At 49.4% G+C, this 22,199-nt stretch overlaps 3 protein-coding genes across 15 annotated transcripts in view; all 3 read left to right on the plus strand.

Annotated features, from left to right (window-relative positions):
* dennd5b (DENN/MADD domain containing 5B) overlaps positions 1–5,724 on the plus strand; it is a 28,042-nt gene extending 22,318 nt beyond the window's left edge. For 6 of the 11 annotated variants that reach the window (XM_028953869.1, XM_028953870.1, XM_028953874.1 and 3 more), the window contains 12 exons: positions 43–121; positions 537–618; positions 718–846; positions 956–1,077; positions 1,188–1,333; positions 1,518–1,559; positions 1,811–1,929; positions 2,045–2,232; positions 2,329–2,411; positions 2,513–2,639; positions 4,218–4,392; positions 4,479–5,724. In XM_028953869.1, coding sequence (XP_028809702.1) covers positions 43–121; positions 537–618; positions 718–846; positions 956–1,077; positions 1,188–1,333; positions 1,518–1,559; positions 1,811–1,929; positions 2,045–2,232; positions 2,329–2,411; positions 2,513–2,639; positions 4,218–4,392; positions 4,479–4,662 — 1,476 coding nt within the window. In that variant the 3' untranslated portion in view covers positions 4,663–5,724. The remainder of the gene's footprint in view (positions 1–42; positions 122–536; positions 619–717; positions 847–955; positions 1,078–1,187; positions 1,334–1,517; positions 1,560–1,810; positions 1,930–2,044; positions 2,233–2,328; positions 2,412–2,512; positions 2,640–4,217; positions 4,393–4,478) is intronic. The other 5 variants (XM_028953871.1, XM_028953875.1, XM_028953876.1 and 2 more) reach the window with 1 other exon arrangement.
* A 350-nt stretch (positions 5,725–6,074) lies between these two features.
* Positions 6,075–11,652, plus strand: sinhcaf (SIN3-HDAC complex associated factor). Its single transcript, XM_028955087.1, has 7 exons — positions 6,075–6,207; positions 7,793–7,920; positions 8,004–8,103; positions 8,190–8,313; positions 10,276–10,426; positions 10,506–10,787; positions 10,965–11,652. Coding segments are annotated over exons 1-7 (843 nt in total). The 5' UTR covers positions 6,075–6,150; the 3' UTR covers positions 10,966–11,652.
* Positions 11,653–14,329: 2,677 nt separating this feature from the next.
* Positions 14,330–21,371, plus strand: caprin2 (caprin family member 2). Of its 3 annotated transcripts, none has more exons than XM_028954579.1 (21): positions 14,330–14,496; positions 14,870–15,120; positions 15,199–15,261; positions 15,338–15,424; positions 15,530–15,768; positions 16,467–16,549; positions 16,887–17,033; positions 17,320–17,360; positions 17,436–17,672; positions 17,954–17,995; positions 18,101–18,229; positions 18,307–18,388; positions 18,477–18,526; positions 18,612–18,725; positions 18,977–19,078; positions 19,154–19,279; positions 19,390–19,540; positions 19,730–19,891; positions 20,239–20,345; positions 20,417–20,489; positions 20,564–21,371. In XM_028954579.1, the coding sequence occupies exons 2-21, from the start codon at positions 14,890–14,892 to the stop codon at positions 21,127–21,129; spliced, it is 2,832 nt and encodes a 943-aa protein (XP_028810412.1). In that variant the 5' UTR covers positions 14,330–14,496; positions 14,870–14,889; the 3' UTR covers positions 21,130–21,371. The 3 variants fall into 3 exon arrangements, with proteins under 3 accessions (XP_028810412.1, XP_028810411.1, XP_028810413.1); XM_028954578.1 differs by having other exon boundaries at positions 14,330–14,485; XM_028954580.1 differs by lacking the exons at positions 18,977–19,078; positions 19,154–19,279 and having other exon boundaries at positions 14,330–14,485.
* The last annotated feature ends 828 nt before the right edge of the window (positions 21,372–22,199 follow it).

Here is a 22,199-nt window from a genome sequence, read left to right on the forward strand (position 1 = left end):
CGGTTGAACATGAAGGTTCAAGGTGGATGTTCTCCTTCGCAGGGAAAGTCGGCGCTGTGGTCTCACATGCTGCATTACCAGGCAAGGGAGGAGCGACTGGAGCTACAAGCAGAGTCACCAGGTACAACACTCACTCACACACTCACTCACACACTCACTCACACACTCACTCACTCACACACTCACTCACACACTCACTCACACACTCACTCACACACTCACACTCACTCACTCACTCACACACTCACTCACTCACACACTCACTCACTCACACACTCACACACTCACTCACTCACACACTCACTCACACCTCACTCACTCACACACTCACTCACCACCCCCCTCACCTCACCACTCACACACTCACTCACTCCTCACCCCCACTCACTCACCTCACTCACCACTCACTCACTCACTCACTCTCACTCACTCACTCTCACACTCTCACTCACTCACTCTCACACTCTCACTCACTCACTCACACACACTCTACACAGTATCTGGAGCGTCCAGAGCCCACATTTCCCGTCTTTCAGTGTCCAGCGGACCGGAGAGGCGCAAGTCTGACCCCAGTCCTGGCCTGTCTACGCTCCCGGTCTCGCTCATACAGGATATGAGGTGTGTACTTCCTGTTTCCTGTCCCGCTTGGAAAAGGCGTGACGCCGTAGTGTTTTTTTATTTCGAAGTTATGGACTATAAATGTTCCGTCACTCTCAGACACATCCAGAACATCAGTGAGATAAAGACGGACGTGGGACGGTCGCGCGCCTGGATCCGCCTGTCGCTGGAGAAGAAACTCCTGTCACAACATCTGAAGCAGCTGCTGTCCAACCACAGTTTAACCAAGTAAACACACACACACTCTCTCTTGCTGTGAAGACTGCACGCCCGTGTTGTTAAATCACACTCTGTGTGTGTGTGTGCGCGCGCGCTCGCACGTTTGCTCCTCTCGCAGGAAGCTGTATAAGCGCTACGCCTTCCTGCGCTGCGAGGAGGAGAGGGAACAGTTCCTCTTCCACCTGCTGAGTCTCAACGCCGTCGACTACTTCTGCTTCACCGGCGTCTTCACCACCATCAGTGAGTCGGCAGCCAATGGCAGGCCAGGCTCCTCGCCATGGCAACCCCACAGTCGTAGTTCACGAGCCGGCTCAACGTTCTACTGATCTCGCCTCCCTCCCGCCCTCCAGATATCCCGTACCGCGCCGTCATCGTTCCCATCAAGAAGCTGAGCAACGCCATGACCACCTCCAACCCGTGGGTGTGCGTCTCGGGGGAGCTGGGCGACTCCGGCGTCATGCAGATACCCAAGAACGTTCTGGAAATGACCTTTGAAGTGAGTACCTGCCGAATGTCCGTCAATCTTCCATCATCATGTCTCAGGAGACGCGCGTCGCCCCTCAAGCCAGCATGTCAGTCCAGTTTAAATGCACGTTGCGTGCGTAGGCGGCGCCTCTGGCCGCCCTGCTGAACCTCGCCCGGCGTTCTCTGCCCGTCTAACCGCTGTGTTCCTCCCACAGTCCGCTTTCCGGCCGCACACACACATCACCGTTCTGTTCAAGGTTAGACTCCCACCGCTGACCTCCTCCCCGCTCCACCTAAACCCCCTGCCTCTGCCTGTCTCTTTCCTGCCTTCGAATGGGGGGGGGGGTCTTCTGTAGTTGCCGTGGTTACAGCGCGGCGGGCATAGGCGTGGTGTTTCTGCTAATGAGCTGACCACTCGATTTCCTCTTTCCATCGCTGCTCTTTACTGTAGAATATTAGTGGTGATTACTAGTGGATGATGATGATGATGATGATATCGAACTTCCAGTGTCAGAACCTGGGGAAGATGACCACTGTTCAGCTTGGTCACGACAACTCCGGCCTCCTGGCCAAGTGGCTGGTGGACTGCGTGATGGTGAGGAATGAGATCACCGGTCACACCTACAAGTAAGCCGCTTTTTTTTTTTTTTTTTTTTTTATTCTGTTTATACTCATTTTTCTAAGCACAGCAGCACAAATTTGCATATTAGCGTTCAATAATCGGGTTTCTGTGGCGTCCCAGGTTCCCTTGCGGCCGCTGGCTGGGGAAGGGTGTGGACGATGGCAGCTTGGAGCGCGTACTGATCGGGGAACTCATGGTTCCGTGCACAGACGAGGAGGCGGGGCGTGGAAGCAAGACTCCGCCCCTGCAGCGCTCGCCTAATCAAACTCGGAGAATCAGCATGTCCTCCCTCAGTAGCCGTGGGAACAGTGAGTGCAGCGCCTCACGCTGAAACGAGCCGTTAAAAAACGTAATTCCTGATGTAATAATTGCTGAGAAACCGCACGTTCTGCTGTTGTCCGCAGAACCGACATCAGCGCAGATCCAGGAGGTCGTTGGAGAGGCAGTGAACAACATTATAAAGCATTTCCACAAACCGGAAAAAGAGGTGTGTGTGTGTGTGTGTATATGTTGGCCTGCTCTTTGGATTTAAGACGACGAATGCGTTTTGATGGATGCCAGGACATCTAATCTGTCTTCCTCCTGTAGAGGGGAATCCTGACTGTCCTCCTGTGCGGTGAGAGTGGGCTGGTCAGCGTCCTGGAGCAGTTTTTCCACCACGGCTTCCGATCGGCTCGTCTCTTCCAGAAAAGCGTCTTCATCTGGGACTTTGTAGGTGGGTGGGACCCCAGTCGACCCAGCCCAGGGGTCAGGAACCTGCGGCTCTTTCATCCTTACGCTGCGGCTCCCTGTGGCTTTAGAAAATTAATCGAGAAATAAATAAAGCTGGTAGTAGCCTAATGGTTAGCAGACACGCCTATGAACTAACAGACCCGGGTTCAAATCCCACTTACTACCATTGCATCCGTTGTCGCTCAAAATATGTGTATACAGTACAGGCCAAAAGTTTGGACACACCTTCTCATTCAATGTGTTTTCTTTATTTTCATGACCATTTACGTTGGTAGATTCTCACTGAAGGCATCAAAACTATGAATGAACACATGTGGAGTTATGTACTTAACAAAAAAAGTGGAGACCCGACCACAGTCACCGGACCTGAACCCAGTCCAGATGGTTTGGGGTGAGCTGGACCAACAAGTGCTAAACACCTCTGGGAACTCCTTCAAGACTGTTGGAGAAGCATTTCAGGTGACGACCTCTTGAAGCTCATCGAGAGAATGCCAAGAGTGTGCAAAGCAGTAATCAGAGCAAAGAAACTAGAATATAAAACATGTTTTCACTTATTTCTCCTTTTTTGTTAAGTACAGAACTCCACATGTGTTCATTCATAGTTTTGATGCCTTCAGTGAGAATCTACCAACGTAAATGGTCCTGAAAATAAAGAAAACACATTGAATGAGAAGGTGTCCAAACTTTTGGCCTGGACTGTATATACACGCTTGTGGAAACCGCGTCCAAATGGCTCTTTAAGTGTCTAAGGTTTCCGACCCCTGACCGTGGCCATTCTGTATAGCGCCCCCTGGGGATCTCAAGCAGTCTTGTTTTGTGGCGTTCCTGGTTCTCTGTCGCCCTCTAGTAGAGGCTTTCACAAATGCACAACTCCTGGAGGGGAGGGGATCTGTTTTTGTCCTGCCTGTGTCTGGTGATGTGTTTTTCCAGTCTGTGTTCTAGCAGCATATGGGAACAATATACCCCAATATTTTTAATTAATTAAGAGTAGAAATGAGCTCTTTAGTACTCTTCCCTCGATTTGGTGATTTCCGGATGAATTTGTACTTAATGTTTTTCGCTGTGCTGAGGAAGCGGACCGGCTGCAGACCTGCACATAGTCGGCTACTTTGAATACATTTGCATAAAAAGGCCTGAAGGTTCTTTTTTCATGTGATCAAAGGGCATAAACCATGAACTGCCCCGCCCAGACAGACACACACATCCATCTTGCTCTTAAACAGGAGGAAAATGAAAACTGGAATTTCTTATAAAATTTGATTCATTACCCTATGTTAATATAATTATAATATATAATTGAAATATAATTGTGCATCGCAACCATAGACAATATCATGGAATTTTCTATTTTAGGACAGTATATTTGCATAATAACCATAATGAAATATTATCTCTGGTTAAATATGTGTTTTATATATTGTAACTGTGGACCTCCAGAATCCTCTTTTTTATGATTATTTAATTATGTTTGTATTTAAATCTGCATTGATTAAGGCAGTGGGTTGGACACAGTGTGTTCGGGACCTGAACTTTTTTGTGGTGTGTGTGTGTGTGTGTGCAGAGAAAGCAGTGATGTACATGGAGAGCACCGATCAGATGGGGGACCTGCAGGAGACACCTGAACCCCGGGGTCTTTCCAGTGAGACGTTCTGCCGCTATGTCAGCGGCATCAACAGCGCCCCCCGCAGCATCGGCAAGGACGGCAAGTTCCAGCTGCTGGTCTGTCTGGGTGCCAGGTAGGAGCTTCTCAACCTGTTCAGCTGCTGATTTATTCCTCCTCCCTGGTCCTCAGCTCCTTTCTCACCCCTGTTTTTGTGCTCAGGGACCGGCTGCTCTCTGATTGGCTGCCTCTGTTGGCGGAATGCCCCGTGATCACGCGCATGTATGAGGATGTGGCCATGCTGCGTGACCGCACCACCGTCAGCGCCCTCGTCGGCGTCCTGCAGACCCTCCACGACTTCCCCATCACCCTGGAGACCTCGCTGGTCAAGGGCGTCGACCTGTAGCAGCCTGGGAAAATATTAATGGATTTTTCTGAGGAACTGAAGGGCTTCAGAGAAGAAGTGCAGTATTATCTACACCTACATCAGGTGTGGTCTTCACGTTCCAAAGGAGCAGCACCCACCCACCCACTCTCTCTCTCTCTCTGGATCATTTACATGCAGATTTGAAGTGAAGATGAAATCGAGACAGAATGCTGCTGTCTGATTGGCTGCGCTGAATCTTGTGGCCCCTCCCCCTTCTGTTGGATTGGACAAATGAAGGGGCTGGGCCTTAACCCTGCAGGGGGAAAAATGGACATTCCCACTGTGTGTGTGTGAGTGTGTGTGTGTAGGGCCTTGTTTATTTTTGTATTATAAATTGAAACATTATCAGAGTGCTTGTATTCAAAACCATGTACTGGTTTCATCTTTTCTCTCTCTCAGCGTGTGTATTATGGGATTTTTTTTTTTTTTTTTTTAAGGACTATTTAGGAAACTGTGTCATATTTCTGCCCTAATTTAATATTCACACCAGCAGTATCAGCAAGACACCAGTTTTCTAATTGTATGTATGAATGAATGAATGAATGAATGACCGACCCAGAATAGCCCATTTTTCTACTAGAAGTGAAGCCTCTGAGTATTTCATTTCCAAAAAATGGCTCTAAATTTACCTGTAAATGGTGGTCAAGACTGTACTCTGTTTCTTCCATTTTAAAACCTGCACATTGTGTTATTATTTTAATTTTGGTCAAGACACTGAAACGACTGCAACTGACCGACAATGACATGACGTGCGTTGCATTTTACTGTCGACTGAAGATGTCCCCTCCCATCAGCTGAATTGGGGCTGTTGGGGCGTGGCTGTGACTGCATGCCCCCTTTAACCCCGCCTCCTGCACCCGTCGGCCTTATAGGTCAACAACCACTGACCCTGACTGCAGGTTGAGCCCCCCTGTAGGTGGTCTTTTGTGCACTTCATATTTACTGAGAATGTGGGACCCCATGTCTGTGCGTGGACATGCGATGGCTGCGTTTATAGTATTTATGAATTGTTTCATTAAATTCTCAGTATGTTGACATGTACCATGTGTCTGGCGTGTTGATTCTTTACAGGATGTGTATGAAACCTGTCATTCTGGTGCACATTCTGTTTCAGGTTTTTATCAAATGTGCATAAATAAATGCTCCAACAGTCGCCTGCATAAATAGTTAAAAAGAATAAAATTTTAAAAATGGTTAAATTAAATTGCTGTGCGGCGTACGAATAAATAAAACTCGCGCCCACGAACCAGACGGAGAGGGCGGGGTCGACGCCGCCCCCCCCGTTTCCCGCGTAATTTTCTCTTCCATATATGGGCAGGAGCGCGCGGGCCACGGGCGCGCGTCAGCCGCGTATGCAAATGAGGTTGATTGAAGAAATTCAGAAAATGGAGGCCGGGCCGGCCGCGCATGCGCGCTGCCGTTTACTACTCCCGGGCGGAGCGTGTAGAGTGTGTGTAGCCTACGCGTATGCGTACGCCGCCGCCTCACGGACCGCGTGTTGGGTTGTTTAGCCGCGAGAGGAAGGTAAGGGCGGAGTTTTTCTTTCGCTCCGTTTCCCGCGACCGTAGTTTCGCCGAAACGCGACGCAATTCCAACGGCCCGTGCGCTGCGGCACTTGGCGACGCGCTTTGATCTGAGTGTTGGTCGTTTGTTGCACTTGTGTTCTTCCGCGCGGCATGTTGGCCGAGCCCACTTGCGTGTGTGCGTGTGTGTCGACTCACGCCTACTCCTGACTTGGAGGTGTGTGTGTGTGTTGTTGTTGTTGTTCTGACCCGTCACCACCATCATTTCCCCCCCCTGTAATCCCGAGTTTCACCAAAGTATTAAACGACGACGAAATAAAGCGCCGCCGAACTGTCCTGTTCATTTATCAATTTATCTTATTTTTCTGTGTGTTTGTTTATTAGAAGTTTACGAGGCGCGCGGGGTCGCTTGTTTACAGTTCGGACTCGCGCCGAAAACAAAGGGCGCCGCGGGGTCGCCGTGTGTGTTTGTTTAAGTGTGTGTATTAGTGTAAGTGTGTGTGTGTGGCGGGTTTTGGGGTCTCCGTGCGGCGCCCGCCGCGTGTTTCTGCTGCAGCGGGCAGAAGATGGTGGCGCGAGTGGGCGGTGTGTGTGTGTGTCTGGTTATAAACTGCTTCAGTCGGCACCATGTCTGGTTATTTTCCACTCTGCGTGTTTTAATTTCAATTTTTTAAATATTTTTAATATAATTTTTTTTTAATGAAGTCGCTTCGCCGCAGTTTTCTTTTTTTTTATTATTATTTTTCTTTCCTCGCGTCGCCACGCGGCCCCTCCTCCGTCTCGGCGGCGCCATGTTGGGCGGTGACGTCACGACGCACCGGATTATACAACAGTGACGCTTGATCTCGCGCACACGGCCGCAGTTTGATTTGAAACGGCGACGCTGTGATCGGAGCGGTTATATAAAAACCAGATTCCGCCACTAGTGTCCCGTCTGCGTCGTGCACACACACACACTTACACACACAGACACGCACGCCCTCTCTCTCCGCCGACGTCGGTATGGCGGTTGCACGAAGCGGCGACCGGTACGACGATGAAAGTTGGATAAAAACGTATAAAATAAAACAGACGAGCGCGCGCTTGTTTAGGCGCAGATGACCTCTGCACCCTGCAGCGTCACGCGCCATTACCGAGCCGTGCAGGACAGCACACACACACACACACACACACACAGGTACTCTTTACACACGCTCTCACACACACACACACACACGCTCGTACTCTTTACACACGCTCTCTCTCACACACGCACACGCTCTCTACACACGCACTATTTACGCAAGCGAAGATGGTTACGCACGAAAATACCAACATCACCGCAGCGATGAAAGCTACACATTTGTTCATCTTTTTAAAATTTGCTGTACATAAAACACACACGTACAGTAATAAAGAGGTCTTTAAGTTGAGCACAGCACAATAAAACGAATAAATGTCATTGTAACAAATCTTCCTAAAAATAATTTTACATCCTCTGTAATAATTGTGCGGCGAACTCGTCACTGTGTGTAAGTGTGTGTGTGTGTGTGAGTGTGTGTGTGTGCACGCGCCCACGATTTGACCACTTGTTGTCTCTCCTGAAGATGTTTGGCTTCCACAAGCCGAAGATGTACCGCAGTCTGGACGGCTGCTGCATCTGCCGGGCTAAGTCCTCCAGCTCCCGCTTCACCGACAGCAAGCGCTACGAGCGCGACTTCCAGAGCTGCTTCGGGTGAGTCCGGGGTCGCGGGGTCACCGCGCTTTACGCCGTGCGTCGTGCCGCCCTTCTTAACGAACCTCCGCGAACACTTGCAGCCTGTGCGAGACGCGCTCCGGGGAGATCTGCAACGCCTGCGTCCTCCTGGTGAAGCGCTGGAAGAAGCTGCCCGTGGGATCCAAGAAGAACTGGAATCACGTGAGTGGCGCTCTGTCCACCCCCACCGCGGTCTCCGGGCCGCTCGGGGTTCTTATCGAGGTTCTCTGGTGTGTCCACCGGGACAGGTGGTGGACGCACGCGGCGGGCCGAGCCTGAAGACCACCGTGAGGTCCAAGAAGCTGAAGTGTCTTTCCCGGAGAGCGCGGCCGAGCCAGATCAGCCGCCTGCAGAAGGAGCTGAAACGGCACAGTGAGTGGCGGGGTCACAATCAATCGATTATCCCCTTTACTCACGATTCGATCACCATTACCAATGCCTACAGTCAATGTCCTACGCTACTTCACGCGCAAAAGCATTACATATGATTCCATAGTGATCATAGTGTGGGGCAGTGCTCCCCCGCTGTTAAAAACAGAGGACAAATTTCACTGTGTGCACAAGTGACAATCACTTCACTTTCACTTTGCATCACTAAATAGAAAGTGTCCCCCTCCCCTTACTCAACACCCACCCCTCATAATCCATGAAGCCAGCCCCCCTTGAGTTCCGAACCTTCTCTGGACCCAAGCAGCACTTAAGTCCCTTGACCGTTGAAAGTGAAAGTGAAAGTGAAGTGATTTGTCACATGTGATACACAGCAGCACAGCACACAGTGCACACAGTGAAATTTGTCCTCTGCATTTAACCCATCACCCTGAGTGAGCAGTGGGCAGCCATGACAGGCGCCCGGGGAGCAGTGTGTGGGGATGGTGCTTTGCTCTGTGGCACCTCAGTGGCACCTTGGCGGATCGGGATTCGAACCAGCAACCTTCTGATTACGGGGCCGCTTCCTTAACCGCTAGGCCACTACTGCCACTGTTGAGCATGGGCAGGCGAGGCTGCAGCCTTCCGCCACGCCGAGCCGGGGGGGTGCAAGAGCGAAGCGACCCCTATAAAGGAGCCAAAACAGTCAAATAGTTGGTTAGGTTCTATATGACAATTAAGACTAGGAGAACAAGTTTGGAATAAATCTCTCCAATACCTTTCCAGGCCAGGACATGACCAGAAGCCTCCTGACTGCCACATTTATGGACATTCGTATAGATACGAGATAATTTAGACACGTGGGACCCATGCACAACCTTAAGTTAGAAGATGGTGAAGGATGTCGAATTAACTGATTCCAAGGATTAGGTACCATGTGTCCTCAGATGATGACTCCCAGACATTTTTAATCCCATCCAAGGAAGAAGCTTTCGTACCCGCCAGTTTGTCATATATAGCAGAAATACGTGTTGGATGTGAAGTAAGGAACGTATCCACTGTACTTGGACCTGGTGCTTCTGGAAAATCGCTATCTGAAATTGATGATAATGTCAGATCTGCGGATATCTGAAAAAGATAAGGAATTTTGGAAAGAAGGATTTACTATAATCGGACTCAAAAGAGAAACCCATGAAGCCAAAATGCTTTCTCATCTGGGGCTGAATAAAGCTCTTCTTTAAAAAAGAACCTAGGAGTAAAGGTGGCACGGCACAACCACACCGCTTCTAATTCCACAATGAAGATAGCGGTCCATCGTGGGCGTCCGTGGAGCTGAATTCTGTTGGATCTTCTCTCCAATTGAAGCTACAAACTAGTCGATTGATTGACCGTACAGTGAACGTGTGGCGAGTAGTCCGAACTGGCCCATGAGTTCTGTTTCACTACGTCGCATTTATTTAAAAAAAAAAAAAAAAAAAGAATTGTTCTGCCTGCCTCGTTGGGCTCTGGCGTCGTCTTCAGGGCCGGGATTGGTCGATACCTTACCTGCAGCTTTGCGATTGGCTAGAAAATGAATTAAAGTACAGATCACTTTGATGTAATTGCCATGGACATTAATGTGCAGAGGAATATTATGAATATATATATATATAATAGAGTAGTGGAGGCCTAGCGGTTAAGGAAGTGGCCCCGTAATCAGAAGGTTCGAATCCCGATCCGCCAAGGTGCCACTGAGCAGTCACCGTCCCCACACACTGCTCACTAAGGGTAATGGTTAAATGCAGAGGACACATTTCACTGTGTGCCGTGTGCTGTGCTGCTGTATATCACAATGACAATCACTTCACTTAATTAACTAAAGAATATTTAGAAATTAGAGAATGTGGTGAAAAAGATCATCTTGTGTCTGTAGATGTAGAGTTGGTGTTGGTTGTTGGACGCACCCCTGACTTCCTGTCTCTCCCTCAGACTCCGATGCTCACAGCACCACCTCCAGCACAAGCCCCGCCCAGTCGCCGAGCTACAGCAACCAGTCGGACGACGGCTCGGACTCGGAGCTGGCGCCGGGCTCCTCCCGCTCTCCCATCTTCTCCTTCCTGGATCTGACCTACTGGAAGAGGTGAGGCCCTTTAGCTGTCCCTCCACCTTCTGAACGTTCCTCCACCCGCTAATACTTGGTCCTGTTTGCCCGTCTCCAGGCAGAAGGTTTGCTGCGGCATCGTCTATAAGGGTCGATTTGGGGAGGTGCTGATCGACCCCCACCTCTACAAGCCCTGCTGCCAGAAGAAGCAGCAGGAGCAGCAGCTACAGGAGGAAGAGGAGGAGGACGAAGACGACGACGAAGAGGAGGAGGAAGAGGCTCCGCCCAACCCGGAGGGTCGCGCGAGTCCCCCACCGCAGACCCCTCCCTCCTGTTCTTTGGTGAAAGAAGAAGAAGAAGAGGAGGAAGACGACGACGATGAGGAGGAGGAAGAAGGGTGGTGAGGAACTCTAAGGAAGCGTTTCAGCTCAGATGCTAGAACTGTGTGTGTGTGTGTGTGTGTGTGTGTGTGTGTGTGTGTGTGTGTGTGTGTGTGTGTGAGAGAGATAATTTGTTATATATATAATCTACGCCCCGCCCTGGTTACAGCCTGACCACGTTTTCTTCTTCTTCACAGAAAATGCTGGATCTACACAAAGCGGTCGGGAGAAACGTTCCAGAACTCTACCTTCCACCTTCCAGGATCGAGCCATAGCCTAGACTACAGCCTTGAACCCGCGCTTTGCCTTTTTCTGTATATTTCCAAGATGCGCAATAATTCACACGTGTACAGTAACACACCGACGGAGGCTGAGGGCACCAGCATGCAGATGTTCATCCAGCCTTCAACCGCACCGAATCGGCGTCCGGGGCCGAAATGACTCCACGTGAAAATCTCCAGGCTGTTTGCTAAAAGTGCCCTTAACCACGTTTCTGAATACGGTTCTGCTGAAAACCGAAATAACTCTGAATTCAGGTCCAAATTAGGGTATGTGGAGCAGGGTGACCTTCCTGTGGCGTGGTGACCCCCATGTCTCTGCGGGACCCCTGTAAAATGCATGGACAGTAGGCACCTCCCCCTCCCACCCGTCCCCGTAATCTTGCATGCGCTGAACGATGCATGAACGTCGCAAAGACCTCCGGACCTTTTCCTTGATTCTATAATTCCTATTTTGGGCACGGTTTACTACAGCCTTCATATATATATTTTTGTAGATAACTTTAATTCAGTAAAGTAAATAAAAACAACACATTTTGAATGATCAGGTCGTCAGGTTAAAATCATGTTCAGACCAGCATTGTAGATATCACTGAAAACACTGCAAATCAGGATTAATTCTTTTTTTTTTTTTTTTTTTTTTTTTTTTGTTTTTTTGAAGGGGGGGGTGGGGGTGGTGTATTTATTTCTTCTTTTTTTTTTATGCACTTGTGTGCACACACACACACACACACACACACACACGTCACATCCATGCTTTGTGTTCTGTCTCTTTGTGCTCTACATACAGCAGGTTCTCTTGTGTTGTTGTTATTATTATTATTATGATTATTAATGTGCTCTTCCTGCATTTCCGTAATTTATACTGACGGTTAACGCCCCGCAGTTTGCAGGGGGTTCTGGCAGCTAAAACCGTGGGTCTGTTAAATCACATGGGACACTAAGTGTGGCACGTTCTTCATTCCCCAGCATGCTCCTCAGCCACGGACTTGTACATATTCTCACTTGGGCTGGTGCGAATCCTAATGATGGAGGTTTTTTTTTTTGTTTTTTTTGTTATTTATTTTATTATATTTATTTGCAATGCTTCTCCTGTGGATTTAATATTATTTTAGTTTGTTTCTGAACCCCCCACTGCAGGGCTTTTTTTTCTTTTTTAGGGCGGGGGGTCCTGCTGTAAAATGAGGCTTGTGTAAAACTGCTCATCTGCTGGTTTTTGTAGAATAGTCAGAATTAGCAATGTAGGCATGTGTAGCTATGCACTTTTACATGATTAGAAATATACCAGCTACGTTTTTGTATTTTTTTACACGTCGTACTTTTTACATGTTCTTCAATAAATGTAGTTTGTGAACTTTGTAGCTGTGACATTTTGCCTTTTATTCATGGGACCCCAGCACCATGCAGCATGAATGGTTCAATTACTGCTGAAACAACAAAATACATATATTAAATTACATATATTAACAAACATATCATAACAATTCCATGAGGCTTTTGGCCAGGGCACATACACATACATAAGCAGGATATCCTGCTTACAAAAAGAGATGAATTAACATCATGTAAAGATGTCTATTTAAATGTACCTGGTTTGATATTATTCTTAAAGATATTATTCTGGATTTACTAGCAAATCTTTTTCTCATAGCATTAGGCAAGTTCGTGCAAAAATGATTTGTATGTGCAAGTTTGCACTGGCAGGTTGGCATTTGCCACTGCGCTTGGATTCCTGAACGCAGTTACAAGATTTGCACTACGGGTTTCGTACCTGAGAGAGGTTGCGTACAAATACAGATCACTTGACTCATATGATCTGTTCATTTTTTTTTTTTTGATATGTTAATTTTTGCAGATACAAATTGTTTTCAGTGGAAGCAAACTCCTTTTTCCCGGTGCAGATTGAAAGGGACGCATACAAGCATGGCACTATTCTGGCTCCGTACATGTGCAAGCTTCTTACAGGGAAAGTGGTGAACAGTCATGGCCATAAGTTCTGAAAATCGCACAAATACTGGTTTTCACAAAGTTTGCTGCTTCAGTCCTGTTAGATTGTTTTTGTCAGTCGTTTCTGCGGTGTACTGAGGCATAATTACAAGCATTTTATACGTTCCAAAGGCTTTTATTACAGCAAATGTATGCAAAGAGTCAATATCTGCAGCGTTGGCCCCATTTTTTCAAGACCACTGTAATTCGCCCTGACATGCTGTCAATCATCTTCAACCCATTCATGCTGTCAATCATCATTAATCCACCATTCCTTCATAATCAGAGCTTGGAGTGATTTGTGGGTTTTTGTTTGATTAAAATGTCCGGGGAGTTTCCTGTCCATGGACCCAAAATTTCAGTGATTTGTTCCCGATCCGCCAAGGTGCCACTGAGGTGCCACTGAGATGATAGTTAAATACAGAGGACACGTGTCATCTGTATCACTTCACCTTCACTTAATATTTTTCTTGGAGAGAAGTGCCGTCTTTGTTGTCCTTCTTGACACCAGGCCGTCCTCCAGAAGTCTTCTCCTCACTGTGCGTGCAGATGCCCTCACACCTGCCTGCTGCCATTCCTGAGCGAGCTCTGTACTGGTGGCACCTCGATCCCGTAGCTGGATCATCTTCAGGAGACGGTCCTGGCGCTTGCTGGACATTCTTGGTCGCCCTGACGCCTTCTTCACAACCCTTGAACTTCTCTCCTTGACGTTTTTGATGATAAATGGTTGATTTGGGTGCAATCTTATTAGCAGCAACATCCTCGCCTGTGAAGAACTTTTTATGCAACACAATGATAACTGAACATGTTTCCCTGCAAGTAACCATGGTTATCAGTGGAAGAACAATGATTTCAAGCCTTGTTCTCCTCAAAACTTCAAAACTCTCACTTGTGAAACACTGCAGCACAGCACACGGTGCTTTTAACCATCAAGGTGCTTTGCTCAGTGGCACCTTGGCGGCCTGGGATTTGAAGCGGAAACCTTCTGATTATGGGTCCGCTTCCTTATCCACTAGGCCACCACTGCACCAAGAAGATCTCTCAGCAGGTCCTTTCGTGGCAGGGCTGAAATGCAGTGGAAATTTGGTTTTTGGGAGAGGGACTTTGCAATTCACCTGATCTCTCTTCATAACATTCTGGATTATATGCAGATCGCCACAATAAACACGGAAGCCGCGAACTTCGTGGAATCCAGAATTTGTGTCCTCCTCGAAACGTTTGGCCACGACTGCGTGTGCTGGATTTTCTCGATGTGAGCCCTAGGGGGCGCCGCGCACATTTCTGCCCTCGGCCTCCGGATCGTCAAATCACGGCGCGTCAGAGGGCGCGCGCCTCGCCGGCTGCGTGACGTCATAATGAGAGTCCCCACGCCGCGCGGCGCAGCGCGTATAAAAGGCCGGCGGCGCGCTCCCACGGGCCTCCATTTAGGACCTGCACGCAACGCGCCGAACCGGGTCAGTAGCGGGTCAGTGGGGGCTGTTTCCGCGCCGGTCCGGCTTTATTCTGAGATGCTCTCTTCTTGATGCGTAAAGATGTGGCGCGTCTGGCGGGGGTCCGGGGCGCGTCTGGCGGGGGTCCGGGGCGCGTCTGGCGGGGGTCCGGGGCGCGTCTGGCGGGGGTCCGGGGCGCGTCTGGCGGGGGTCCGGGGCGCGTCTGGTGGGGGTCCGGGGCGCGTCTGGCGGGGGTCCGGGGCTCCCAGCTGCCCGCCGGCCAGTAAATGCAGAGTCACCGGCTTGGCGAGTCTCCAGAGCGGCTTCAGCTCCGGATCCTGCGCCTCTTCTCCTCTGTCGCTCAGATGAGTTCATCCTTTCCTCCTTTTTTTCTCTTTCCATTTCCAGTTCTCCCCTAAGCTGCCAGCATGGTTCAGTTGACTCGACCCCCTGGCCTGGATGCGTCTCCGCCCCCTGACCACTTGGAGGAGGCGAGGCAGGAGCCGGGGAGCCCGGGGCCGGACTCGTCCCCGCGGTCTCTCAGTCCGCTGCAGCTGGCCCTGTCGGCCTCCGCCCCAGCCTACCCCGGGTACGAGACCTACATCAGCAACGGCCTCATCTGCCTGAAGCACAAGATCCGCAACATCGAGAAGAAGAAGGTGGGCCGCCTCCCCCCCGCGCCTGTGGCTTTTTGGTGGTGTGTCTGCTGCTGCTCCAATCACGTCTTGTCTTCACAGCTCAAGCTGGAGGACTACACGAGGCGCTTAAGAAACGGAGACGCCCTGAACAAAGACCAGATGGTGAGGAGGCTAGGAATTGGGCTTCGTGCTCAGCTTCTGGCACTTTCAGGCCATCTTCTCCTTTCTGTGTTTTTAGGAGGCGGTGGCCAAGTATGAGGAGGTTCTGCACAACTTGGCGTTCGCTAAAGAGCTGCACAAAACTCTAGACGTCTTAACGCAAGATGTCTGTATTAAAGTGTCCGGTGTTAATACCAGCTTGATGAATTCTTTAAGTCTCGGTCATGATTTTAAATGAAATAATAATTTTTCCCCTGCTGTGTGGCTGCAGCTGCTGAAGGCCCAGAAGAAGGTGCAGCGGCGCGAGCAGGTCGCCCAGATGGAGGCGGAGCGCAAGCGGCTGCACACGGTGCTGCAGGTGCAGTACGTCCTGCAGACCCTCCGGCTGGAGCACGTCAGGAAGGACTTCCTGAGCGGCCTGAACCGAGCCCTGCTCCTCAGCGCCCGTGAGCTGGAGAGGCTGGCGGACCTCGCCGTCCTCCTGGGCTGTCAGCGAGACCATGGTCTGAGGTGGGCGTGGTCCCCCCCCCCCCCCCCCCCCCCCCCCATCATGAAAATGTGACTTTGTGAGATGATTTAACATTATTACGAGTTCCCCGAGCCTGTCTATGGTCCTGCAGTGGCTAGAAATGGTGATAGTGGTAAAGAGTGGTTTGATCAATGGAGCAGAACGACCAGAGAGCAGCAGCTCAGATGGTCTGATCTGGAATTTCCCACGTCGGGACAGCGGTGGCCTAGCGGTTAAGGAAGCGGCCCCGTAATCAAAAGGTTGCCGGTTTGAATCCCGACCCGCCAAGGTGCCACTGAGCAAAGCACCGTCCCCACACACTGCTCCCCGGGCGCCTGTCATGGCCGCCCACTGCTCACTCAGGGTGATGGTTAACATTTGATGTTAATGTTTTTTTTTCCCTGGAAAAACGTTGACACGACTTCCTGTCTGCGCCAAACATTGCGGATGGTGTTGATTACATAATTTCAACTCCTATAGGCCGCTTTCCTCCTCACCCCGCCTCTCTCCTCCTCATTAGCATTTAAAGCTACAGACGGTGAGACGGCGCGTCCTGGGAAATCTCATTGTGGGACTGGATCAAAGTGGCTGTAATTCTGCACCACTTTAGAATTAGGGGACCAACAAGACCGAAATAAAAGCAAATAATAAATCTGGGGACCTTTTATGTGACTTGATCTTAAATGTTTTTCCCTCTTAGTTTAGAAGAACAGATGGAGCAGGCTGCGGTGGCGTACTGGGACCTGCTGGACGGGAAGGACAAACCGGTGGTCGGGTCCACGTGTAAGACCCGCTCTCTTTGATCTAATGTTCCGGTTTCTTGCTACTCATCCATCTGTCTCAATACAGGCAACACAGAGAACTATGACTAGATACGATTTTTCAATGAGACAGTCCAATAATACATAAGTGAATGTTAAAATAAAGCATAGAAACAAGACATCTGAAGTTCTCTGAATTTTTTTTTTTTTTTTTTTTTTTTTTTGATCAATACTCATTCTGGGTTATAAAATATATTAGGTTAAATATTAAAAATTATATTAACTATTAGAATTACTTTTTCAATGAGGTTTTACCCCAGGTTTACGGTGTTAAATAGTTGGGTCTGTTTTGTTCCCAGACAAGCACATGAAGGAGCAGCTGGCCAAAATGATGGATTGTGGGTATTTTGACAATGTACCGGCTCCGGCAAGCCCCAGCCTGGCCAAGGCCGAGCCTCCGGTGCCAGCGGGGCCAAAGAGCCTGGCAAGGCCAGCCGGGCTGGCAGGTGAGGGCGTGGTGTTGCTGTAAAGTTTTCAGCTCCAACCTCTTCCCCTCCCAAAAAGGGGCCGAATGACCAGAAATCTGCCTTGAAAGTGTATGTAACCTTCTTTTGGAGAAGCTGAAGCATCTGGACCTTTCGTGGTACATTTCTAGAGGATTATTCAGCAAAGTATTAATGCTCATTTGCTTTAGAGTGAAATCTATTGGATTGGTCTTCGAATGGAGGGTTCGGGTAGAATGTTTCTGGAATATTTACACCACGGTTCTGTGTTGGTTACAACCCTTTGCAGGTCTGACCAAGCAGAGTTCAAATTTGCTGCCTACAAGAGAGGTATCGGCATGTTCTGAAGTGGGTTTTTAAACCGCGTGCCGGAGGAGGCGGGACTTAATCGTTCCTGAATTATAGTTTCTTAACAGACGTTACGTTCCTGAGAAGCCTGTAGCCAGACGGGGTCAGGATGAGAACTGGAAAGCAGAATTCCTGGCGCTGAAGGAGCAGGAGCCTCCCGACTCGTGGGACGCGGAGTCCATCGATGGGCCAGCGTCGCCAAAAGTAGAGTTGCAGAAACCAGAGAAGGGGGCAGCTGGGTTCATCGCCAAGGTTACCCTTCCTGTGAAAAAGCCTCCTGGCGATCCCAAACCGGTACGCTCCAAGCTATTATACGCTTTTAAGTCGAGCTGGGTGGGATGAACCCACGACTGATATGCAATCGATCACTTTGCCTCACTTCTGAACGTCCTTGCCTTTATTTCCGTTGGTCTCAGTCCTGGAATTCTGTTTGGAGTCTGTGCTTGTGAACGAGGGTTTTCCACAATACCTTGAGGGAAAGTCACCTTGAGCCAAACTTGGTCGTTTTTAGAAAGGCAATTTTTGCTTTAACTGAATCATGCTGCATCTCGGACGTCTATTTTTTTTTTTTCCAGAAAAGACAGAAGAAATTGAAGTCCGTTCCGGACCCTAAACTGGTAAGTGAACTTCACCAGGCCAGTTTCAGTGGAGCCGGCGTGGTACATTTTGGGCCCGTTTTAAGTTCAGTGTTTTTTTTTTTTTTTTTGTTTTTTTTAAATGAGACTCCTCGACCAGAGGCCACAGTTGAGGTCTTCAGATCTCCCACCTCTCTGCCCAAAGACCCAGTCCTCCGCAAACAGAAGCTGGAGGACCTGATTGACCAAATCGCTGGATCGTTCAGCTTCATGCAGGTGTGGCCAGCGAATCGTGGTGAATAGTTGTTGCGTATATATTATAAGCACGAAGATGCTGATTGTGCACGTTGCAGGACTCTTTGTTGGAAGCTGAGGCCTCGTCCAGTGGTCTTCCGAAGATGAGCCGCCTTTCGCTGGAGTCCTCACCTTCCTTTGGTGATTTTACTGCGGTTCTTCTCATATTTTGTGTGCTCTGCATGGGGGGAAAAACCCACGGAAGGTTTTAATCTGGTTTTCCCTTCAGCTCAAGAGGAACAAAAGAAAGATTATGTGAAGTCAACCAAAGTTCTACACGTGAGCGCTGCTTCATCAACGTCGTTCTTCTGAAGCTTTTATTTAAAAGGCTCTTGCTCAACTCTTGAATCTCCTTCTCTTGCAGACCACACCGCTGCCTGTGAGACTTCTGCCCATGGAAGGGAAAGGTGCTCTGACCAACGGCCACCGCTCCCTGGGCGGGTGTGACCTGGACCTTGCGCCCGAGGAGTCATCACAAGTAATGATCTTGAAAAATAAAGCTCTGCTGAGCTGTTCACAGAGTCTGACTCTAGGAACATGACCTGGTTCAGATGTTCGTTGGTCACGCATTACCAGATTTCAATGAAGCTTCTGGAAGTTCTGGTTTTAGGCAAACACCTGGCCAGATCCAAAAAAAAGTGATAGACTTGATCATGACTGCACTTTTTTTTTTTTGTCTGTTCTTCATCGAGTGGTGCGTTATGTATTACACCCCCTGTCCTTCCCCAGGAAAAGCTGCAGATTTCTGATGGGAGGGGCTTCTGCTCTCCTCCATTGTTCCACAGGGAGTCTAGCGTCTCCATTAATCTGGACGAGAACCTCATTCCTCAGGTCCCACCTATTTCTACTTATATTTTTTGGGGGGTTTTATCTTCAGTAGTTTAGAAGTCTTAATTAATTCTACAGATGGAGACCCCATCTCCCTGTAATGGGGGTGTTTCCTCTACTCCTGTAGCTTCTCAGGCCTTTTCCACCCCACCTAGCAGACGTTCCATCAGCCTGGCGTCCTCGACCCCGCTGCAGACCAACTCCGTACGGTTCCTCAAACCCATTAGCACAACGCAGATAAAAACCACAAACTCCAACGCTACCTGTTATGCTGTTTGGTGTAATGGCCTTAACGTTTGCTCCTTTCGCGGCAGGTGTTTAAAGTCCGAGCGTCTCTCCCACCAAGCGGTGACCCCAACGCGAAATCGGACCTCCACCATGCCCCTGCCCGACTGCGGTTCTGCACGGCCAGCACCCAGACCCCCCCCGAGCTCAACCCCCCCGAGGACGAGCCCCTGCAGCTCGGTACGGTCAGTCACTGGTCATCCCCTCGCCTGCCTTCCGATTCCGTTTGAAAATCGGTCTTGGCTGTTTTAATTAAATGAAGGTGGGGGGGGGTCTGAGGACGAGATGTTTTATGACTTTTTGAACGAATCCCTGAAGTCGAATCGTCTGTAGGAAGCCTGTACATGTGGTCTGTGGGCCGTTTTGCAGACCCTGCGGCGTTCCAGCCGGAGTGCGTGGTCGGGGGCGGCGGCCCTCAGTACCCGCTGTCCCGCTCTGGTCACCTCTATCATGCCCGGGGCACCGTGAGAGGTATGGCACGCGCTGGCAGGGGCCTGGCACACTCCCTCCGCTCACCGGGTGGCCACCGAGGTACCAGTCGGGAGGGGTGTGGATGAGGGACATTCACTTTGCATGCAGCTTCAGGATTTAAAACCTTTTTATCTATCTATGTTGTGGTTGTAATGCAGTAGAAAGGGCCTAATCATTTTAAAGAATTAAGAGCAGGATAATGGTACTATGAATAATCATTCACAACATTCATGATTCATAACAGGCTCTATACAAATGGAATGAAATTCAGTTTATATATTTGATAATTTTGATCATTGCATGCACAAATTTTCTACTATTTATATATATATATGTGTGTGTGTGTGTGTGTGTGTGTGTGTGTGTGTGATTTTATTAAGCTTCCTCTTTCTTCTCTCTCATGTCAGGGGGGTTTGAGGCATACCGGTCAACTCTCAGATCTCCAAGTGGAAGCTGTACACCCCAGACTCACACCCTGAGGGAACCCTCTGGCTCTGTTCTCTACGGTGGACGGGTACGTGTGACCTTCACCGCATGGATGAAGTGTCCCATTATGGCGCTAAACGGGTCTCCTGTCCCCTCTAGAACGAAACTGGCTTCCAGGCGGCGTACAAGCGGGGCGGCGGTGCTGGCGATATGACCAGGATGAACTCCAGTGGTAAAGACCGGTCACCCTTCATTTTAAGATTGGCATGGTGGGAGCGGTTACTGACGACTCCTCCTTTCTCCCAGCTGGCTGGAGCGACTCTTCTCATGTGAGCAGCCTTGATCTGGAAGGGACGCACCTGGTGGACCCCGGGGACTCTGGGCACGGCGACTCCCTGCCCTTCGACGTCCCGGTCACCCCGCGGGGACCCCACACCCTCATGCCCGTGCACGTCTATCCCGTATCGCAGCAAATGCGAGTGGCCTTCTCCGCAGCGCGCACCGCCAACTTCGCCCCGGGGTCGCTGGACCAGCCGATCGCGTTCGACCTTCTCCACAGCAACCTGGGGGAGATGTTCGACGTGCCCTCGGGTCGTTTCACCTGCCCGGCAGCGGGCACGTACGTCTTCATCTTCCACGTCCTGAAGCTGGCGGTGAACGTGCCGCTCTACATCAACCTGATGCGCAACGAGGAGGTCATGGTGTCCGCGTACGCCAACGACAGCGCGCCCGACCACGAGACCGCCAGCAACCACGCAGTCCTGCAGCTGTACCAGGGCGACCAGGTCTGGCTGCGGCTGCACCGAGGCGCCATTTACGGGAGCAGCTGGAAGTACAGCACCTTCTCGGGCTTCCTCCTGTATCAGGACTGAGCTCTGGTAGCACTCACGCTGTCTTCTGGATGGCCTTGAGGGCTTGGAATGTTCTGTCCCCCTCTGTTTCTGATCTTGTTCCTCTCAATTCACTGCTGATCCTGTCGGGCCGTGTCTTCACTCTGCTGATGACCTGGTGCGTCGTCTTACATGGTTTACCTGGACAATAACCAAATATGGCTGAAGATGAACCAGAGGAGGAACTGCTGCATATCTGGCTGCACTTTGCAAAGTTTGGATTTATGTGCCTTTTTTTTTTTTTTTTTTTTTTTTTTTTTTTTTCTCCCCTCTTCTTCCCCCCCCCCCCACCTCCAAAGAATGAACCTCACCGATGTTCCTTGACCTTGTTGAGCACTTTATTGAGAAGAAACTACACTTGTGGCCTTGTGGGTGGGTGTGTTTGGGTGTGTACACGGGGAAGGCCTGCTGAGCTTAGTTAAATATGCTTCAAGAAACAGAACTTGTTCCTTTTTTGTGCCTGAAATAAAAATAAGTGCAGTTTATAAGTGTCTTTATTTATTTCTTTTTTTATTTACGCCCCCCCCTCCTGCACTTCTGTTCTGCAGTCAGTTTATAATTTAAAGCATTTTTATTTTTGACCATATACACAGGCCTGCAACAAAAACTTCTTCCAATGCAAGACTATTCTTAAACTGGTTCCCAACCCAGTTCTGGCCTTGCTCATGGTAGCCTGGATCACAGTTCTGGTGAAGAAGGGAATTACTTCAGCCTGACAATGAACATTTAATATTACATTTGGGGGGGAGATTAAAGACTCAACCTAGTCTTTTTATTTCCACCTCTGTGTGTGTGTGTATATATATATTTTTTTTATATATTTATCTGCATGAGGTGTTTAAGTAATTGTTGAAGCTACAGCTTGCTCAGATTCAACGTTTTGTTCTGGGACTCATTAGGTTCCACTCCCAGGGTTCCACAGGCATAATGTGGATTTCTAGGTAGGTGCCCAGATTTGAAATTGGGGGAAAAAGGACTTCTGGTCCAGATTCATAACAAACCGAAAAGGTTACACTAAAGACTTATATTAAACTTGTTGGCCCTTTTTTTTT

The sequence above is a fragment of the Denticeps clupeoides genome, chromosome 15 (genome assembly GCF_900700375.1).
Source record: "Denticeps clupeoides chromosome 15, fDenClu1.1, whole genome shotgun sequence".
NCBI lineage: Eukaryota > Metazoa > Chordata > Actinopteri > Clupeiformes > Denticipitidae > Denticeps > Denticeps clupeoides.